Source organism: Stegostoma tigrinum, chromosome 2 (genome assembly GCF_030684315.1).
Source record: "Stegostoma tigrinum isolate sSteTig4 chromosome 2, sSteTig4.hap1, whole genome shotgun sequence".
Lineage (NCBI taxonomy): Eukaryota > Metazoa > Chordata > Chondrichthyes > Orectolobiformes > Stegostomatidae > Stegostoma > Stegostoma tigrinum.
The window spans coordinates 12751353-12768961 of record NC_081355.1 but is presented as its reverse complement, the minus strand read 5'-3'; the positions used below and the strand labels follow the sequence as shown (position 1 = coordinate 12768961).

Genomic DNA, 17609 nt, shown 5'->3' with positions numbered 1-17609 from the left:
CGGCTGATGTTACACAGCTTGCCAGGTAGACCAGTGTCTCAATATAAATGGCCTTGAGCCCCTCCCAGTGTTGCCTTGGAGGATTTAGGTTGGATCACACCAAAACTGAGCTCTGTAGTCACTGTGAGTGCAGCCTCGGTTTTTAACCCCATTGTAGAATTGCTGTATTCTTGGCGCTGAAAGGTGACCAAGGGAGAGTTTTTGGGGATCGCGTCCTACTCTTGGGACTTTGTACACCATAAGTGACTTATTGCAAAATTGTTGGTGTGTATTTGCCCTCCTGTTCTGTCCGATTTAAGATAATGGGAGGAAACTTTTAAATACAAGCACAGGGGGTGCTGGAGAAACTCAGCGAGTCTGGTAGGTTTTTATGGAGAGGAAACGTTTAATGTTTTGAGACCCCATGACTCTGTTAGGCAGAGACCCAGTGCAAAAGAGATAGAAATGGTGGTGAAATAGCAAAGGATATTTAAAAAAACTGTGTGTAAATTAAGGGGTGAATGGGAGAGAATGCTCTCGACTATAAGCAAAGTAAACAAGGCACAAACAATACTAGACTGTTGTGGAGGGTAAAGGGGGGGGGGGGAGAGAATGTTGAAAAATTGGAGAATAGACACAGTGTGATCAGTTTCTGAAGCTGTTGGAGTCAATGTTGAGAGCTCGAGGCTATAAAGTTCCTAAGAGGAAAGACAGTGTCAGCTAACAATTGCGGCCAACTACGCAGCTGCTTACTCCGGATCATGGAGTGGGGAATGGGACTTCCCGCTGTGAGGAAGGACGATCTGGAAGCTGGAGTCAGGGGCAACTAGGAGGCACAGACCTCAAGAGGGTGGCACGTGTAGGCTTCGCGAGCCGAGAGGCTTTGTGTCTCCCTCCCTTTTTTTGAGTTCCACCCCATACCCCCCTCCATTTGTCTCATGGTTCCTGGCGTAGTTCCCCACCCCAGCCTTTCTTTCTTGGGTTCTAACTTCACTAGCACTCTTCTTAAATTCTGATTTACCCTTAGCCCACACCACCCCCCCAGCTTCCGATCATCTCTCCCCACCCACCACCTCGGTCCCGTTTTTTTTTTTTTGCCGCACTGCCCTGCCCTCAGGTTGCGATCATTAGCCCCCAACCTTCTCGGTTCCCAGTTTTCCCTCCCGCCCCCACCTCACCCCCAGTTTCCAGTCACTCCACCCTCACCCCCAGGAACCAAGCAAAAGGTGGGTGTTGTCCCTCCAGCTTGCACTGTGTTCCATTGGTGCATTGCCCAGGACAGAAATATTGTTGTGAGAACGAGGGGGTTTGTGGAAATGGCCAGCAGCTAGAAGGTCAAAGGTCATTCCTACAGACAGAGCCGTCACACCGTCTGCCTACTGGTTTCTCCAGTATAAAGGCGAACCACACTGTGAGTGGTGAACACAGTCGGCTACATTTGAAAGGAGTACAAGAGAAATGCTGCTTCACTTGGAAGGTGTGTTTTGAGGCCTTGTGCAGTGAGGAGGGGGAATGGAATAGGCAAGTTCTGTGATTGCATGGGAAGGTGATGTGGTGATAACTCGTTTGTTTTATGAAAAGCCTCAATAACTTACAGAGAATGACCTCCAGAAATTGCACTGTACTTGTTCACTGATGTAGCATAGTTGATAACAACTTGTCCATGTCACCCAGTTTTCACAAGTAAAATAGTCCCAGTTGCCTGCGTTTGACCCATATCCCTCCATACCTTTCCCATCCATGTATCTGTCCAACTGTTTCTTAAATGACAAATTGTAGTCGCCCTTCACTACCACCTCTGGGTTGTAGTGAAAACAAATATTTTACAATTGTTTGAAGCCACAGCGTTAACTACAAAGACCTGAGTTACTGTGTTTGTTTTCAAATTGGCGAGTGGCAATGCTGATGTTGACAGACAGGTGTTTCAATGGCACTTCCCTGACTTACTTTTCACCAAATTTGTAATGAATGCCTGAGCCTGCTTTTTTTAAGAAAAAATATATTGGAGACTTCTTTGGAACAGAGAAGTGCCATACAAACACTGCAATCACCAGTAGAAATCACCACAAATGAAGAAAGTGTGGATCAGTAATTGGCACTGCAGTGTTGTCGCCCAAGTTGTCTTCGGGCATGTATCCATATAGCTTGGTGAGGGCTCACCAATCTAAGCATTCATCCAGAAATACCAGTGCTTCATTTTGATTCCTGTAGATATGGGGTTTGAAAGATCATGAAGCATTGATGTCTGGTTCACCTGCAGTTCTTTGCAAACCGCGTTTCATTTTATGCAAAAGACAAGGTAAAGCTCAACCAGAATTTTTGTCATTTTGTCCTTCATCTTCTGTCTCCAGATCGCAGACCTAGGCGTAGCAATTTTTAAAACCTGGAGTCGACTGACCACTGAAGAGCAAAGGAGAAGGAGCCAAATGGGCTCAAAGTTGCAGAACAACGCAGGCACACTGTCGTACCTAGCACCAGAACATCTGCGCTCACTGAATACCAAGGCCACATACAAGTCTGACGTGTACAGTTTTGCCATTGTAGTATGGGTGATCCTGACCAACAAAGAACCATATGAAAGTATGTTGTTCGTTCTGAATAATGCACCTTGCAGACTGTGATTCACAGCTTCTCAGTCTTTGATGTATTGTTTGTGTCTTTCTCAATGTAATTGTAAAAGGAAGGTTGTATCTGAACCATGCAAACAAATATCGGTGTCCATATGAAGCCTTCACTGGTCAAGTGCTGTAGGGTTGTATAGGGCATAGGTTTAAGGTGAGAAGGGACAGATACAAAGGGATCCAGAGGGGCAGTTTTTTCACACAGAGGGTGGTGATTGTCTGGAATGGGTTGCCCGAGGGTGAGTACATTTTGTCATTTAAGAAACATTTGGACAGATACATGGATGGGATAGGTATGGAGGGATATGGACCAAACTGGGACTATTTCACTTGTGAAAACTGGGTGACATGGACAAGTTGGATCAAGGGGCCTGTTTCCATGCTGTAAACCTCTATGACCATGACTTGAAGTGGGGGAAAGTAATTAAGACTTTTACATTTGGAACTCCTGCTGTAATTTCACTCAGCAATGTATCTGCAGAGTTGGAACTTGGATAAACACCTAGAGACAAAAATTGGAGGATCATGGAGAAAAGACACAGGAGTGAGACTAGCTGAGTTGTTCTTGGAGAGGGTCAGCATGTACACGATGGCCTCCTGCGCTGTCACTATTGTATGATTTTAATTCTGAGTCTCACGAGGGGTGAAAGTTAAAGCAATGTGAAAGTGATATCCCACTGTCTGAAACTTGATATTTTCATGTGACTGTTGTATGATTATAAAGTTGAATGTGATTGCAATTCTCACTTTAATGAATTTTAGCCTGAACCCACATACCCAGAAGCAGATTTTCATCAGGCTTTGGTTGACAAACCATTTTGCCGGCCTACTGTTACCAAAATTACCGACCGTCCAAGTCCACCGTGTATCATATGCTTTTCTTCATGTATCTCTGCAGATGCACTGAACGATTCACAGGTTTGCCAGCTGGTTCTCCGCGGAGATCGGCCTGATATGGATGAAATTCCAACTGAAGGCCCCGGATGCATTGTCTGTTTAATGAAGCTGTGTTGGGAAAACGACCCCGAGAAGAGGCCAACTTTTATAGGTGAGCAGTTATCTTGAGGTGTGACCCCATTTTCTGAGGATAGTGTCCACAGGCAGAGGAAGACAGCATTACAGAGTGATGTCAACAGCGCGGGTCCATTTCCCAATGTGGCTGAGGTCACTGTGAACATCCTGCCTTCTCAGCCTCGCCTGAGACATAGCGACCCTCAGGTTAACAGTCATGTCTCACTGTGATGAGAGAGCAGCCCTCTGGTGACTTTACTACTGCCTTCAACCTGGCTCACCTTCCACCAATCGGTTCAGAAATGGTTGACTCTCTAGCGTTTTGATTAAAGAAATTTATGTATTGCACAAATGAAATATATGCATAGAAACCTTTGAATAGTTTAAGGCATATTTTAAACACAGCACTGGATTTAAACATGTAGCATTTGAATGTGTTACTCATTAAGATTTGTCAAAGATCTGTCATGGTTGGCATTCACTTGCCAACAATTGTCCACCTTGGAATTTCCCTGCCACTGGTCCAGGGTCCTGTGGCTGCTTGTGTAGCTGATCAGTCAAATCCTAGAGTTGCATCTCAGACCACGCATTTGGAGGTGCAGTTTATCTTTGGCCTTCAGGTTGTTGGCATTCCTTTCTCCGGATCCTTTTCCATACTCCCTTTTGCTGCTGGATGGTCTCAAAGAATTGAGTTCTTCCACGTCAATTTCATTGGAACTGTGGTCTCCCACGTATTGACATGCTAAGTTTCTTGACGGAGGCTCCAGGCAATCTTTGAAACGTAATCTTTGTCCTGCTGTCATGCGAGTGCCTTTTTTGAGCTGGGTGAAGAGACTTGCTTTGACAGTCCGCAAGAATGTGGCCAGTCCAGCGGGGTTGGTTTTGATGACCATGGCCTTGATGCTAGTGCATTGATCCAAGGGGTCAGTAACCTCCATAAATGGACTGAGCACCTTGTTATTTTTACAAAAGGATTGTCTTATTAAATAAGAGTGCAGCCAAGGGATGGAGCAACAGCAGTCAAGACTAGGTATGCATTGTACTTTTGCACGCATGCATGTTTCTTCAAAGTAAATAACACTTGACAAGGCGAAGTTTGGTTTGAATCATCAGTTCTGTTAAAGCACAGTCAGGTGAAAGACATCCAGCAGTAGGTATTGTCCGAGTCACCTGGTTTCTTTAGGATAACTTGTAGGAGCAACGTAAAGGAGGTGGCTTTTCTAAGAGGAGATGGTGGTGTAGTGGCAATGTAACAGGATTAATAATCCAGCAATCTCACTCTACTGTCCTGCGGACATGATTTAAATCTCACTCTACTGTCCTGCGGACATGATTTAAATCTCACTCTACCGGCGGAATTGAAACATCAATTATTTAGTTCAAGTCTGAGATGGGCAGATTTTTAATCAGCAAGGGAATCCAGGATTTTGGGGAAAGACAGGAAAGTGGAATCAAGGATCATCAGGTCAGCCGTGTTCACCATTGGCAGAGCAGACTCAATGGGCTGAATGGTCAACTTCTGCTATCAGGTCTACTGGTTTATAACTGTTCTTCTTTGATAAAATGTTGACTGAATATTTTCTGGATCACATCCTATTTGCCTGCATCTTCTCTCGGTACTTCACTGCCTAGCTGATGTTTTAGTAATTTGGGCTTGATTTTTAAAAGCCTCTTTCAGTAGGATAATTTTAATTTTGAGCTATCCTTATGTTTATTTTCCAATTTAAAAAAAACAATGAAAGGGAGAGATAATGGGAACTGCAGATGCTGGAGATTCCAAGATAATAAAATGTGAGGCTGGATGAACACAGCAGGCCAAGCAGCATCTCAGGAGCACAAAAGCTGACGTTTCGGGCCTAGACCCTTCATCAGAGAGACTTGTGTGAATTTTAAAATGAGCACTCCATTCGATATCAGGTATATTGCATAATTTAACCACCCCCAAATAAACCTGTCCCTCTTCTACGTTCCCCCTTCACTGACCAAAGATTGAATAGTTTTGCAATGTGTTGGTGAGCTGTCCTTGTGAAGGCTCAAACTTGTCTAATGTTGGGAATCCAGTGAGGAGGAGCTTCTGTTTAACACAACAACCACATCCTGACTGAGGGCCTGAAATCCCTGTTTTCCGAAAGTGCAAAACTAATGCTTTTATTCTAATTTTCTTGTGTAAGATTGTTGAAAAATAATTGTTTTCAAATAACGACCTTCTCTCTTTTTCAGACTGTGACTTGCAATTCCGACCATTTTACGAAGAACATCTACATAAAAATATTGTTCTGGATTTGACCAAATTAAGAGTGCGTATTGTTCCAAAAAGTATGATCAAACATGCAGTGTTAATTTTGCAATGTGAATTTCATGGCCTTTTTTTTTCCTGGAAAAATATGTGTGAATGCTAATAATGTTTTGTCTTTTTCCAAAGTGAAGATGAAAAGGCAGCTTTCTGTTAATCTGCCAGTCGCAGCTGAGGTTTTTAGTAATGCACTGATCATTACCAGCTGGCTTTAATCAGAATTTGAGCTTTTTCTACATGTTTTTTGTTTAGGAAATAGGTGTCACTGGCAAAGCCAGCATTTAGTACTCATGCCAAATTGCCCATGAACTGAACAGCTTCTGGGCCATTTCAGGGTACAGTTAGAGTCAACTACATTACTATCTATCTCGATGCACATGTAGGCTAGACGAGGTTAGCATGTCAGGGAACCAGATAAGCTTTTTAAACACAATTAACAATTGGTTTATGGTACGTGGCCACCATCACTAAGACCAGCTGTATATTCCAATTTTTGGTAATTGAAACTAAATTCCATCAAGGATTTGAACTCGTAACTTGGGGATTGCCATTCTGGTAATTTTTATCATGATGCGAAAACCTGGTAAAGTGCTAGAACAATAATGCTGCTGAAAAAGAATTGATAAACTTGTCAAAGGGGATTTTGGCCAAAGTGTTTACAGGGGATCTGGCAAAAGTAATAATCTTAGAGGTTTAACATCTTAGATAATTGAAAGGGTTAATTTGCAAAAGTCAGAAAGGAACTGAATCAAACGGATTTGGAAATGTAAGAATTTGAGACCGATACAGAGGAGTGTTAGTGGGAGGGTGGAAGCATTAGGGATTTGTAGATGACATACGCAGTGGGAGCAGTTTATAAACAGCAGATGAAATGTTTGAAGCCTGAGTCAAAATATTTGGAAACCAGCACATGTACTCTGAGGCCTGTGGGATTCAATTAACAACAATGGGATTGGATTTATCAAGGAAATATTGATAAAACTCTTCATTTGTTTTTATGGAATATGGGAGACGCTGATTGCACCAGCATTTATTGCCTGTCTGTAGTTGCCTTGAGAACGTAGTGGTGAGCTGCCTTCTTGAACTGCTGCACCCCATGAACATAGGACCGTAATGCAATTAAGGAAGGAATTCCAGGTCGGTATTGTCTCAACAACACTGACGGAACGATAATGTATTTCCAAGTCTGGCTTGGAGGGGAACTTGCTCTGACTGCATTGCCCAGTCTGCCAGACTGTACCACACAGGGGGCAAGGGCAACCATCTCAATGGGCGGCACAGTGGCTCAGCGGTCAGCACCGCTGCCTCACAGTGCCAGGGACCCAGGTTCAATTCCACCCTCGGGCAACTGTTTGCACAATCCCCCTGCGTCTGTGTGGGTTTTCTCCAGGCGCTCCAGTTTCCTCCCACTCTCCAAAGATGTGCAGGCTCGGTGGATTGGCCATGTTAAGTTGCCCGTAGTGTTCAGGGGTGTGTAGATTAGGTGGGTTATAGGGCGATGGGTCTGGGTGGGATGCTCCGAGGGTCGGTGTGAACTTGTTGGGCCGAAGGGCCTGTTTCCACACTGTAGGGATTCTATGACTATGAAACATCACCAGTATGTTTCCGAATCACAAACTGTCCCCTGTGAATCTTAAATCTGGATCAATTTCATGGACTGCATTATCTTACACAATGTAATTGTTGTAGGAGCAACACCACAAGCAGCTAAGTGAAACAGGGCCACTACTCCCTTCTCAAGGCAGCTAGTCTGAACAATGGGTGCAGTCCAGCAGCACTTCCCACGGCCGGTATTTATGAAAAGGTTGCTGTTTGTGACACCTTCCTATGTGACTGCCATGCTTGCTGACATAATGGTGACCATTCATTCACTGGCCAGGCCAGCATTTGTTGCCCAGAGGGCAGTTAAGAGTCAGCCACATTGCTGTGGGTCTGGAGTCACGCGTAGACCAGATCAGGTAAGAATGGCATATTCCTTCCCAAAGGGACGTGACTGAACCAGATGGGTTTTTCATGGTTGTCATTAGACTCTTAATTCCAAATTGTTTTAATTGAACTCCGTATCCATCACCCACCATGCTAGGATTCAAACCAGCCCCCAGAAAATTACCTAGATCTCTGGATTAAAAGACTAGTGATAATACTACAGGGCATCACCATCCCTATGGGATGTGAAGTCCTTTCCAGTTGTCCAAGTACAAAGTAAAGTCCCATATAAATAAATCTTCAATTTCATCAAACTGTGCTACGCTAGCAAAATGAAATGGGAGCCGGTTTCTGGTATGATAACTGAGAATAATTAGCAGACATGGCAGACTCGGGATGATCACCAGGAAAAAGAGAAATAGAGACATCTTTGCACCGGTAAAACACATTTCCATATTCAGTACAATTGTTGAGATATTCCAAAATGCTTTATATTGTCAGTTACTTGTCAAGGGCAGTGAATGTTGCTTTGTGGAGCATATTATCATTCTCTCCTCAAAGCTGATCCTCAAAACCAATAACCCACAGTCAAGTTCTGGGAGGTAGCTATGTAGCTGATTCCATGGCCTTATTAGTGGGATTCATGTAGCCTTTGGCCCTGTTTTACCCACTTCAGGAATTGTCGCTGAAGAAACCGACTGCTCCAAGACAGCTAGTGAGAAGAATGCAGTCTTTGCAAGTGGATTGTATCGGTCTAATGCCGGAAACCCCGACAAGAGGTAACTCTTATATCTTGTGCTGTAGCCAAATGATTTTGTTGAAGTGTGAACAAGATGCAATGTTAATTTTTCACGTGTCTGTATGAGCTCACTTCTGAAGAATTTTATGCTGAATTAAAGGTTAACTGTTTACTGTGACACCTTGCTTTTAGACAACAGGTAAAGTTACTGAGTTCTCTGTCTAACCATGTCATCCTGTTTTTCCTATTCTGACTCCTCCTCATGCTCTGGTTTCCATCTCCTCTCCGTCTCCTGAAGATGCTGCATTCATTTCACCCGTGCCAGGGACTTGCTGGTACCTTGAGCGAGTCCACATGATGAACGGCAGCGGAGAGTGGGTGAAAAAAAAAAGGCAGACTTGCATCGACGTCCGGCCTTTCACACCATCAGGGTGGCCCCAAAAATGCTTTTCAGCCAATGAAATGCCTCTGAATTTGTAGCCTCTGTTGTAATTTGGGAAACCTTCCACACAACAAACTCCTACAGAGAGCATTACAATGACGGCCAGTTAATGATCTGTGACGCAGATTGACACCAACAGCACAAAGTTCAGTTCCTGCATCAGCCGAAGTTTCCATGAACGTTTCGCCTTCTCAGCTTCACTCCTCGCCTGAGGTGTGGTGACCCTCAGGTTAAGCCACCACCAGTCCTCTCTGTCTATTGAGAGAACAACCCTATGGTCCTTTAGGATTATGGTAACTTTACCTTATCTTAATATTGGCCAGGACATGAGCAGGTCTGCTCTGCTCATTTCCAAAATAGTGCTGTGGGAGTAATGCACGGTTTAAACTCTCATCCAAAAGACATCGTTTTTACATGGAAACACTGCCCCAGTTCTGCATGGAGTGTGTTAACTCTTGGGATAAAGTCTCCAACGTGGGATTTGAACCCACAACTCCAGTGGGACCGCTGCCAAGTGAGTTACTGCAGGTCCTTTCCTTGCTTGTTGTCTGTCCATACCTATGTTTCAAGCACAGCCACTGAATAATGATCAAGAGTGGACACTCTGGCCAATTTTCTCCTCCACATCAGGGTTAGTAAGGGCAAGGCAGCTTTTCCACTGTTGTACAGGCTGTAGTTAGTAAACCCAATGCAGTCATGGTGGCTCAGTGGTCAGCACAGCTGCCCCACAGCACCAGGAACTCTGGTTTGATTCCACCCTCAGGTGACTGTGTCTGTGTGAAGTTTGCACATTCTCCTGTGTGGGTTTCCTCCCACAGTCCAATGATGTGCAGGCTGGGTGAATTGGCCATGCTACATTGCCCAGAGTTGTTCAGGGATGTGTAGATTAGATGCGTTATAGGGGAAGGGTCTAGGCTGTGAGGGTTGGTGTGGTTCTGTTCTGGGGAAGGGTCACCAGACCCGAAACATTAAGTCTGATCTTTTCTCCACAGATGCAGCCAGACCTGCTGAGCTTTTCCAGCAACTTCTATTTTTGTTGGTGTGGACTTTGTTGGGCCGAAGGGCCTGTTTCCACACTGTAGGGATTCTATGATCTACGATCACTGCGGAACCCACTCATAATCTTAGTTGAACCACTGGAGAACCTTTGATCACTTCCCATAGTGAGATAGAGCTCTACAGAAAAAGGCCCTTTAGGTCATCACATTCACACTGGACAAAATAAAACTATCTAAATATTTGTGATAACGGGAACTGCAGATGCTGGAGAATCCAAGATAGCAAAGTGTGAAGCTGGATGAACACAGCAGGCCAAGCAGCATCTCAGGAGATGAAGGGTCTAGGCCTGAAACGTCAGCTTTTGTGCACCTGAGATGCTGCTTGGCCTGCTGTGTTCATCCAGCTTCACATTTTGCTATCTAACTATTTTCCAGCTCTTGGCCCATAGCCTTGTATGCACATCTGAAAACTTTTTAAGTGTTATGTAAGATTCTGTCTTTACCAACCTGACACAAAGTGAGTTTCAGATTCTCCTCACCCTCTGGGTGAAAAAAAATTCTCAAATTTCCTGTAAACCTTCTGCCCCTCTACTTAAACCTATCCCCACTGCATAATGATTCCTCTATAAAAGGAGAAAAGTCTTTTAGCATCTGCCATGTCTATGCCCCTCAAAATTTTATTCTTATCAATTTTGTCCCCCCTCAAACTCCTCCACTATTAGGAAAACAACCTTAGTCTGTCCAATCTCTCTTCATAATTGAAACTTCCTGCCAAGGCGACATCCTGGTAAATCTCCTCTGCATCCTCTCCACTTCTGTCATATCCCTTCTGTAATGTGGACTCTAGAACTGTACTCAATACTCTAGCTGTGGCCTAACAAGCTTTTATACAGCTACTATATAACCTCCCTGCTTTTAAAGTATCCCATATGCCTTCATAACCATTTTATCCACCAGACCTGATACCCTAAGAAACCAGCACTCATTCCCACCAAGTTCTCTCCGCACTGCCTCATTTAATCTGCCCTAGTGCATTGCGTCGCATTTACCCGGATTGAATTCCATTTGCCACTGATCAGCCCATCTGATCAGACCACCTTGCAGTCTGCCCTCCTCACTATTTGCCACCCCACCAATCTTTGTATTTCTGCAAGCTTACTGACCAACCCTCCTACATTCAACTCTAACTAACTTATATAAAGCACAAAGAGCAGGGGCCCCAGCACTGACCTCTGTTGAGACCCCCTGACTTCCAGTGAGAAAAACAACTCTTAACCGCCATCTTAGGTTGGGGACCAATGATCATGAGCATAGATTTAAGGAAAAGGGAAGGAACTTTAGAGGGGATACGAGGAAAAGGTCTTTTCACTCAAAGGATGGTGGGAATCTGCAATTCACTGTCTGAGGGCAGCAGAGGCAGAAATCTTCATAACATTTAAGTTTATTTAGATGGGCACTTGCAATGCCAAGACATCGACTGGTGGAAAATGGGATTCGAATAGTCGGGTGGTTATTTTTGACTGGTGCAGACTCGATGGGCTGAAGGATCTTTTTCTGTGCAGTGGATCTCTTTGACATTTCTTCTTCCCTCAAGGAAAATACACTCACAATCTATTTTTAAACTTCACAGACGATCCAAATTCCTTGCATAGCTCCCAAGGTATCCCTGCGAATGGCAACACTCTGGAAACAGAGTTTACATCCTGTAAGTTAAGTGAACCTGCTGCAAATGAGCCTGACAGTGGTATTTGGCAGGAAACCGACGATCTGCAGGTCAGAAGAAAACTAAACAAGGAATTGAATTACCACATGACGGGCAGCCGCCTGGACGCTTCCGTTTCTCAGCGCAGGATCGAAGAGATCTTTTTGGAAAGAAGCAAAAGAGTTTCCAACGAGCCAGATTTCACCAACCGGTTTCCTTGCGTGCCTCCTTCTCAGCGTCTGCCAGACGTGCCCAGTGCAGCACAGTCTATGGACTTGTACGGTTCCCAAGAGTCAAGCTTCCATCAGGAGCTCCACAAAACAGAAGATGCCTCGGGAACCTGTTTGAACTATGCAAAACCTGTCAAGGAAGAAGCCGGTTGGCGAGATGCAAGTAAAATAAGTCCGTCAGGAATTCCTACTGGACAGGAGGGTACTCTGTACAGAGCTCCAGTCCATGTGCCTGTCACCGAGACTGGTATCCCACAAGTTAGACAACCGGGTATCTGGACTCCATATCAGCACACGGGTAATATACTGTTGGTTCAGTTTGTTTTAAGAGTTGCCATATGTGTGTTTTTGATTTGTTATCCTGCCTGTTAAAAGCCTCTCACTGGGCCAGAAATACCGTGGACCTAATTTATGAACTTGCGAACATCACTACATACTCATGATGGGCGTTTAATTTTAAAGATCGTTCCCTGTACTGGCAAATAGCTATTTTATATTGTTTTGCACTGTGTTCTGACTTGCATACAATTTGACTTGCAAGTTGTCTGTAACCTGGGGATTGCATGTAAATGATAATTGAATGGTTGCCGATATTTGTTGGTCCTGGACAGAGAGCCTGCATTACTGCTGCTGGGCTTTCAGAAGTCTCATTTCCATGAGCTTGATGGCACAGAAGCAGGCCGTCCAAACAGGCCTTGCCAGCGTTAATATTCCACTTGAACATCCTCCTCTCTTTCTTTTCTCACCTAAATTCATTATTGTAACAGCGGTCATTTGTATAAATGATTGGATGTGAATATAGAAGGTATGGTTAGTAAGTTTGTCGATGACGCTGAAATTGAAGATACAGTGGACAGCGAAGAAGGTTTTCCAAGAATTCAACAGGGCCTTGATCAGGAGCAAACTACTGTAGGTTCTGGAATCTGTACTGAAAACAGAAAATGCCGGAGATTCCAGCAGAGATCACAGAGAATGTAACTAGCAAAGATAAAAGAAAGGGAAGGAATGGGTTCATAATTTGAAGATTGACTCAGTATTGAGCTCAGAGGGTTATAAAGTGCCTAGTTTGAAGATGGGGTGTTGCTCCTCCGGTTTCCACTGTGATTTGCTGTAACCTTGCGGCATTCCGAGGGCGGACGAGCGGGCCCGCTAGCAGGACGCTGTGTCAAAATGATCGGCTGTGGGAAGGTTGGGACTTTGATCACATGGAACGATGGGCCGGTGAATGGCGGATGGAATTTTGTTTAGATAAAAGGTGAGGTTTTCGATTTTGGTAAGGTAAATCAGGGCAGGACTTATACAGTTAATGGTAAATTCCTGGGAAATGTTGCTGAACAAAGAGACCTTGAAAATTGAGTCCCAAGTAGACAGCGTAGTGAAAAAGGCGTTTGGTACACTTGCCTTTATTGGCCAGTGCATTGGGTATAGGAGTTGGGAGGTAATTTTGCAGCTGTACAGGATTTTGGTTAGGCTACTTTTGGAATATTGCATTAAATTCTGGTCTCCATCCTATAGGACAGATGTTGTGAAACTTGAAAGCGTTCAGAAAAGGTTTACAAGGATGTTGCCAGGGTTGGACCTGTAGGGACAGACTGAATAGGCTGGGGCTATTTTCCCTGGAGCATCAGAGGCTGAGGGGTGACCTTATAGTTGTTTATAAAATAATGAGGGGCATGGATAGGGTGAATAGCCAAGGCCTTTTCCCCAGGATAGGAGAATCCTAAGCTAGAGGGTTTAAGGTGAGAGGGAATGACTTAAAAGGGTCCCAAGGGACAATTTTTATTTCATACAAGAGGGTGGTGCATGTATGGAATGAGCTGCCAGAGGAAGTGGAGGAGGCCGGTACAATTACAACATCTAAAAGGCATCTGGATGGGTATATGAACAGGAAGGGTTTAGAGGGATATGGGCCAAATGCTGGCAAATGGGACTGGATTAATTTAGGAAATCTGGTTGTCACAGACGAGTTGGACTGAAGGGTCTATTTCCATGCTGTACAACTCTATGATTCTAATCCCTTCACCCTGATTGTGGTAGTGGGATCCATGTAATAGCACTCTCTCTGGTTTCTTCTGAAGTTTCTCTTGGACTTCTGGTAACTATCTTACAGTGATGGCCTCTAATTGTGTTCTTCCCTCGAGAGGAGCAATTCTCTCTGTATTGACTCAAAACCTTCCATGATTTTAAAGATCTCAATTAGGTCATCCCTCAAAGGGAATAGCTTCATAACTTTAAAGGTACAATCACATAAATGAAGCACGATGCAATGTCATTCTCAAATCTATTCCAAAACAAACCTTACCAAATTAAAATATTCCAAAATAAAAAGGAAAGCATGGAAACCATTGTTGATTTGCCCCAATATCAATATCCTTGGGGTGGGGTGGGGTGGTCACTGGCCCGCAGCTGTTTCCTATCTTCTTAAATCTCCCTCAAAATAGCTTTAGAGGACCGGAGAGAACTGGACGAGTTACTGTAAATACAGCAGCTATAAGAGTGGGTCAGAGGCTAGGAATACTGCAGTGAGTAATTCACCTCCTGACTCCCCAAACCTGTCTACCATCACTTGAGAAGCTTGATACCAGCCAGGTGCACCCAGCTTGATTCACCACCTTCAATATTCACTCCGTCCACCACCAATATAGTGGTACCTTCTTATCAAATGCACTGCACCATTTGCTTTTGTCAGCACCTTCCAAACCTGTGACCACCTGCACCTAGAAGGACAAGGGCAGCAGATGCATTGGGACATCGCCTGCAGGTTCCCTTCCAAGCCACAAGCCATGCTGTCCTGGAAAGATATCACTGTTCCTTCACTGTCATAGGTACGAGTTCCTGGATTTTGATCCTAACAGTAAGTGCACAGCACAGATTCAAAAAGGCAGCTCACTGCCATTTTCTCCAGCAATTATTGATGGCCAACAACAACTAGGTAGAAAACACACATCCAATGGGCAAACTTAAAAAAAATTGACTTGTGTTTCAATTAGTTTTTAAAGAAAAAGTCATGGAAATACATACCGAACAGACAGAGTTTTAAATTATAGTCAATTTGCAATAGCACGGCGATTGGTCTGTTAGACTATTAATTTTATTGTATGAAATCTCAATGCTTACATATTGTTAACCCCATCCTTATTTATAGACTGAAAAATGTTTATGAACGTTTTAGTTTTTAAGCGATTTTAATAACGCAATCATTTGCTCAGGAGCCACCTTACTGCTGACCAGAATGCAGTTACATAGATACAAATATCATGGTGGGAGGTTGGCCACTGGGTAATCAGCATCAAAAGGAGAAGAACTGTATTTATTTAGAATCTTTCACAAACCATCAGGCAGCCCAGAATCACTGGTCCTTGTATTAAAATACATTTCCTTAGGGGGAGCATTTTTTTATTTCAAGTTCCATTTCCATGACTTTGTGAACTTCCTGTTGCTGTCGACCTCCAGGTGGGTCTTCAACCTCGAGTAGGCAGCAGAAACACTTTGACACCACTATCCTGGCTAGTTATCTGTTTGCGCACAGAGCACCAGTCATTGCACATCCAAACTCCATTGTGAGTAAACTATTTTCAGGCATTCCTAATCTATATGGGTTATATAAAGCTAATTTTTAATACCTGTAAAATCGATGTATGTGCATTCTTTTTCTTCCTTTTCAAGTAACTTTGTGACCATTTAACACCTATTTGCACTGTAGACCCCACTCTACTGGTTCACGATAGCTGTGTGGTTATGCCAGTGGCTAGGTTTGGCAGGACTTTGTGGCATACACAGTTAAAACATGTTTACAGACTGAGCAATCCATGTGGTACATGTTGCTGCGAATCAATCTGTGGGGTTGGGCACAAAGGGAATCAAGAGATTTAGGAACTAGGCAGGAAGCCAATGATCTTACTGAATAGTGGAATGGACTTAAGGTGCCCTCTTGCCATTTCCTAATCCTGTTTTATTCTGTAAAAGGTGGCGTAGCTTTTTGAAAACAAATTATTCTGGGTGCATGCGATTCACTGGCTCGGCTAACGTTTATTCCTCATCCCTAATCGCCCTTGAGAAGCTATGTGACAGGCTCCTTTTTATGAAGGTGGAAATTGTAAAACCTGGTAACTTAGTCTGAGCTAAGAATGACTAACCTCAGCTTAGTGTCCTGCTGAATGCATGTATCAACTGAGCAATCTAAATAACACATTTAGACGTTTGGTGTTGGTGTCAAAGGCTTGATATCAAACATTTTATTCCCCGATTGCCAGTAATATTTACCGTAACATGTGGGGATATTGTTCCACATAACGGAAATAATGGTGTATTTATAAGCTGAATCTCTCCCAAATCATTCCAAATGTGTTTTTTTTGTTGTCATTTTAAATTCATGTTCAGGAAATAAAACTGAATCCAGTAACTATATTGGGAACGTTCTTCAGAATCTTGCAAGCCAGTTGGTGCGGACGGAATCCAATAAGATGAGTTATTTTGGCCAAGGTAAGGCTTTGATTCAGATAATAGTCTTTAGCTCTCTGTGTCAGATGGTTAGAGTCACAACAAACTCATTCTGTGTTCTTTGTGGGAACCAGAATTGGCCACCAAGGCAGAATGTGGAAAACATAAGACATAGGAACAGAAATTAGGCCATTTGGCCTTAACAGGATTAGGAAATGGCCAGAGGACACCTTACGTCCCTTCCACCATTTAGTAAGATCATGGCTGATAAGTTCCTCAACCCATTCTCCCACTTTCTCCCATAACCCTTGATCTCCTTGAAAATCAAGAATCTATCTATCTCAGTCTTAAAAGTACTCAATGACCTGGCCTCCACAGCCTTCCGTGGCAGTGAATTCCATAGATTCACCACTCTCTGGGTGAAGAGAGCACTTTGATAATCTGTAAAATTTGCTTCAGCGCAGAGTTTTTAGGACGGTACCTTTTTAGTGTGTGTGCGCGTGTGCTGATGTACGGAGTGTTAAGGAGCAAACTGTATGTTTGGGACTGTGAGGCAACATGATCCATAAATTAGCTGTATAATTAGCAAACAGTACACAGTGGAGACTGAGCAGATAGGGAAGATGGAAAATCAATCCCTCAGATTTCCCTGCTGCGTGCCCTAAAGTGATTGAAGAGAAGCATCAGAGGGCAGCTAGGCTTATATTGGAATGATCATGGAATTTCAGGATTGGTACGATATTATGGAAATGGAGCCCAGTTAAGTGATGCCTCAATTTTACAATTTTCACCCTTATTTTCAAATCTCTTCGTAGCCTTGCTGCCCCCTATCTCTGTGTATTCCTCCAGCCCTTCGATATTGAAACACCCATTCCTCTAATTCCAACTTCTTGAGTTTTCCTTATTTCAATCACTCCACCATTAGTGGACATGCTGTTAGAAACCAGGGCCCCAAGTTCTAGAATTCCTTCCCAAATCTCTCCTCCTCTCGATAATAAAATGTGAGGCTGGATGAACACAGCAGGCCAAGCAGCACCCCAGGAGCACAAAAGCTGACGTTTAGGGCCTGGACCCTTCATCAGACCCTCTCTGATGAAGAGTCCAGGCCCGAAACGTCAGCTTTTGTGCTCCTGGGGTGCTGCTTGGCCTGCTGTGTTCATCCAGCCTCACATTTTATTATCTTGGAATTCTCCAGCATCTGCAGTTCCCATTATCTCCTCCTCTCGAT

The 17609-nt window shown here is 43.8% G+C and overlaps 1 protein-coding gene across 1 annotated transcript in view; it reads left to right on the top strand.

The window, feature by feature from the left end:
- Window positions 1-17609, top strand: part of ripk1l (receptor (TNFRSF)-interacting serine-threonine kinase 1, like) — a 51251-nt gene that overhangs the window by 26643 nt on the left and 6999 nt on the right. Inside the window, exons 5-10 of the mRNA XM_059652403.1 lie at window positions 2331-2559; window positions 3499-3648; window positions 5832-5908; window positions 8507-8609; window positions 11640-12239; window positions 16322-16423. Coding sequence (XP_059508386.1) covers window positions 2331-2559; window positions 3499-3648; window positions 5832-5908; window positions 8507-8609; window positions 11640-12239; window positions 16322-16423 — 1261 coding nt within the window. The remainder of the gene's footprint in view (window positions 1-2330; window positions 2560-3498; window positions 3649-5831; window positions 5909-8506; window positions 8610-11639; window positions 12240-16321; window positions 16424-17609) is intronic.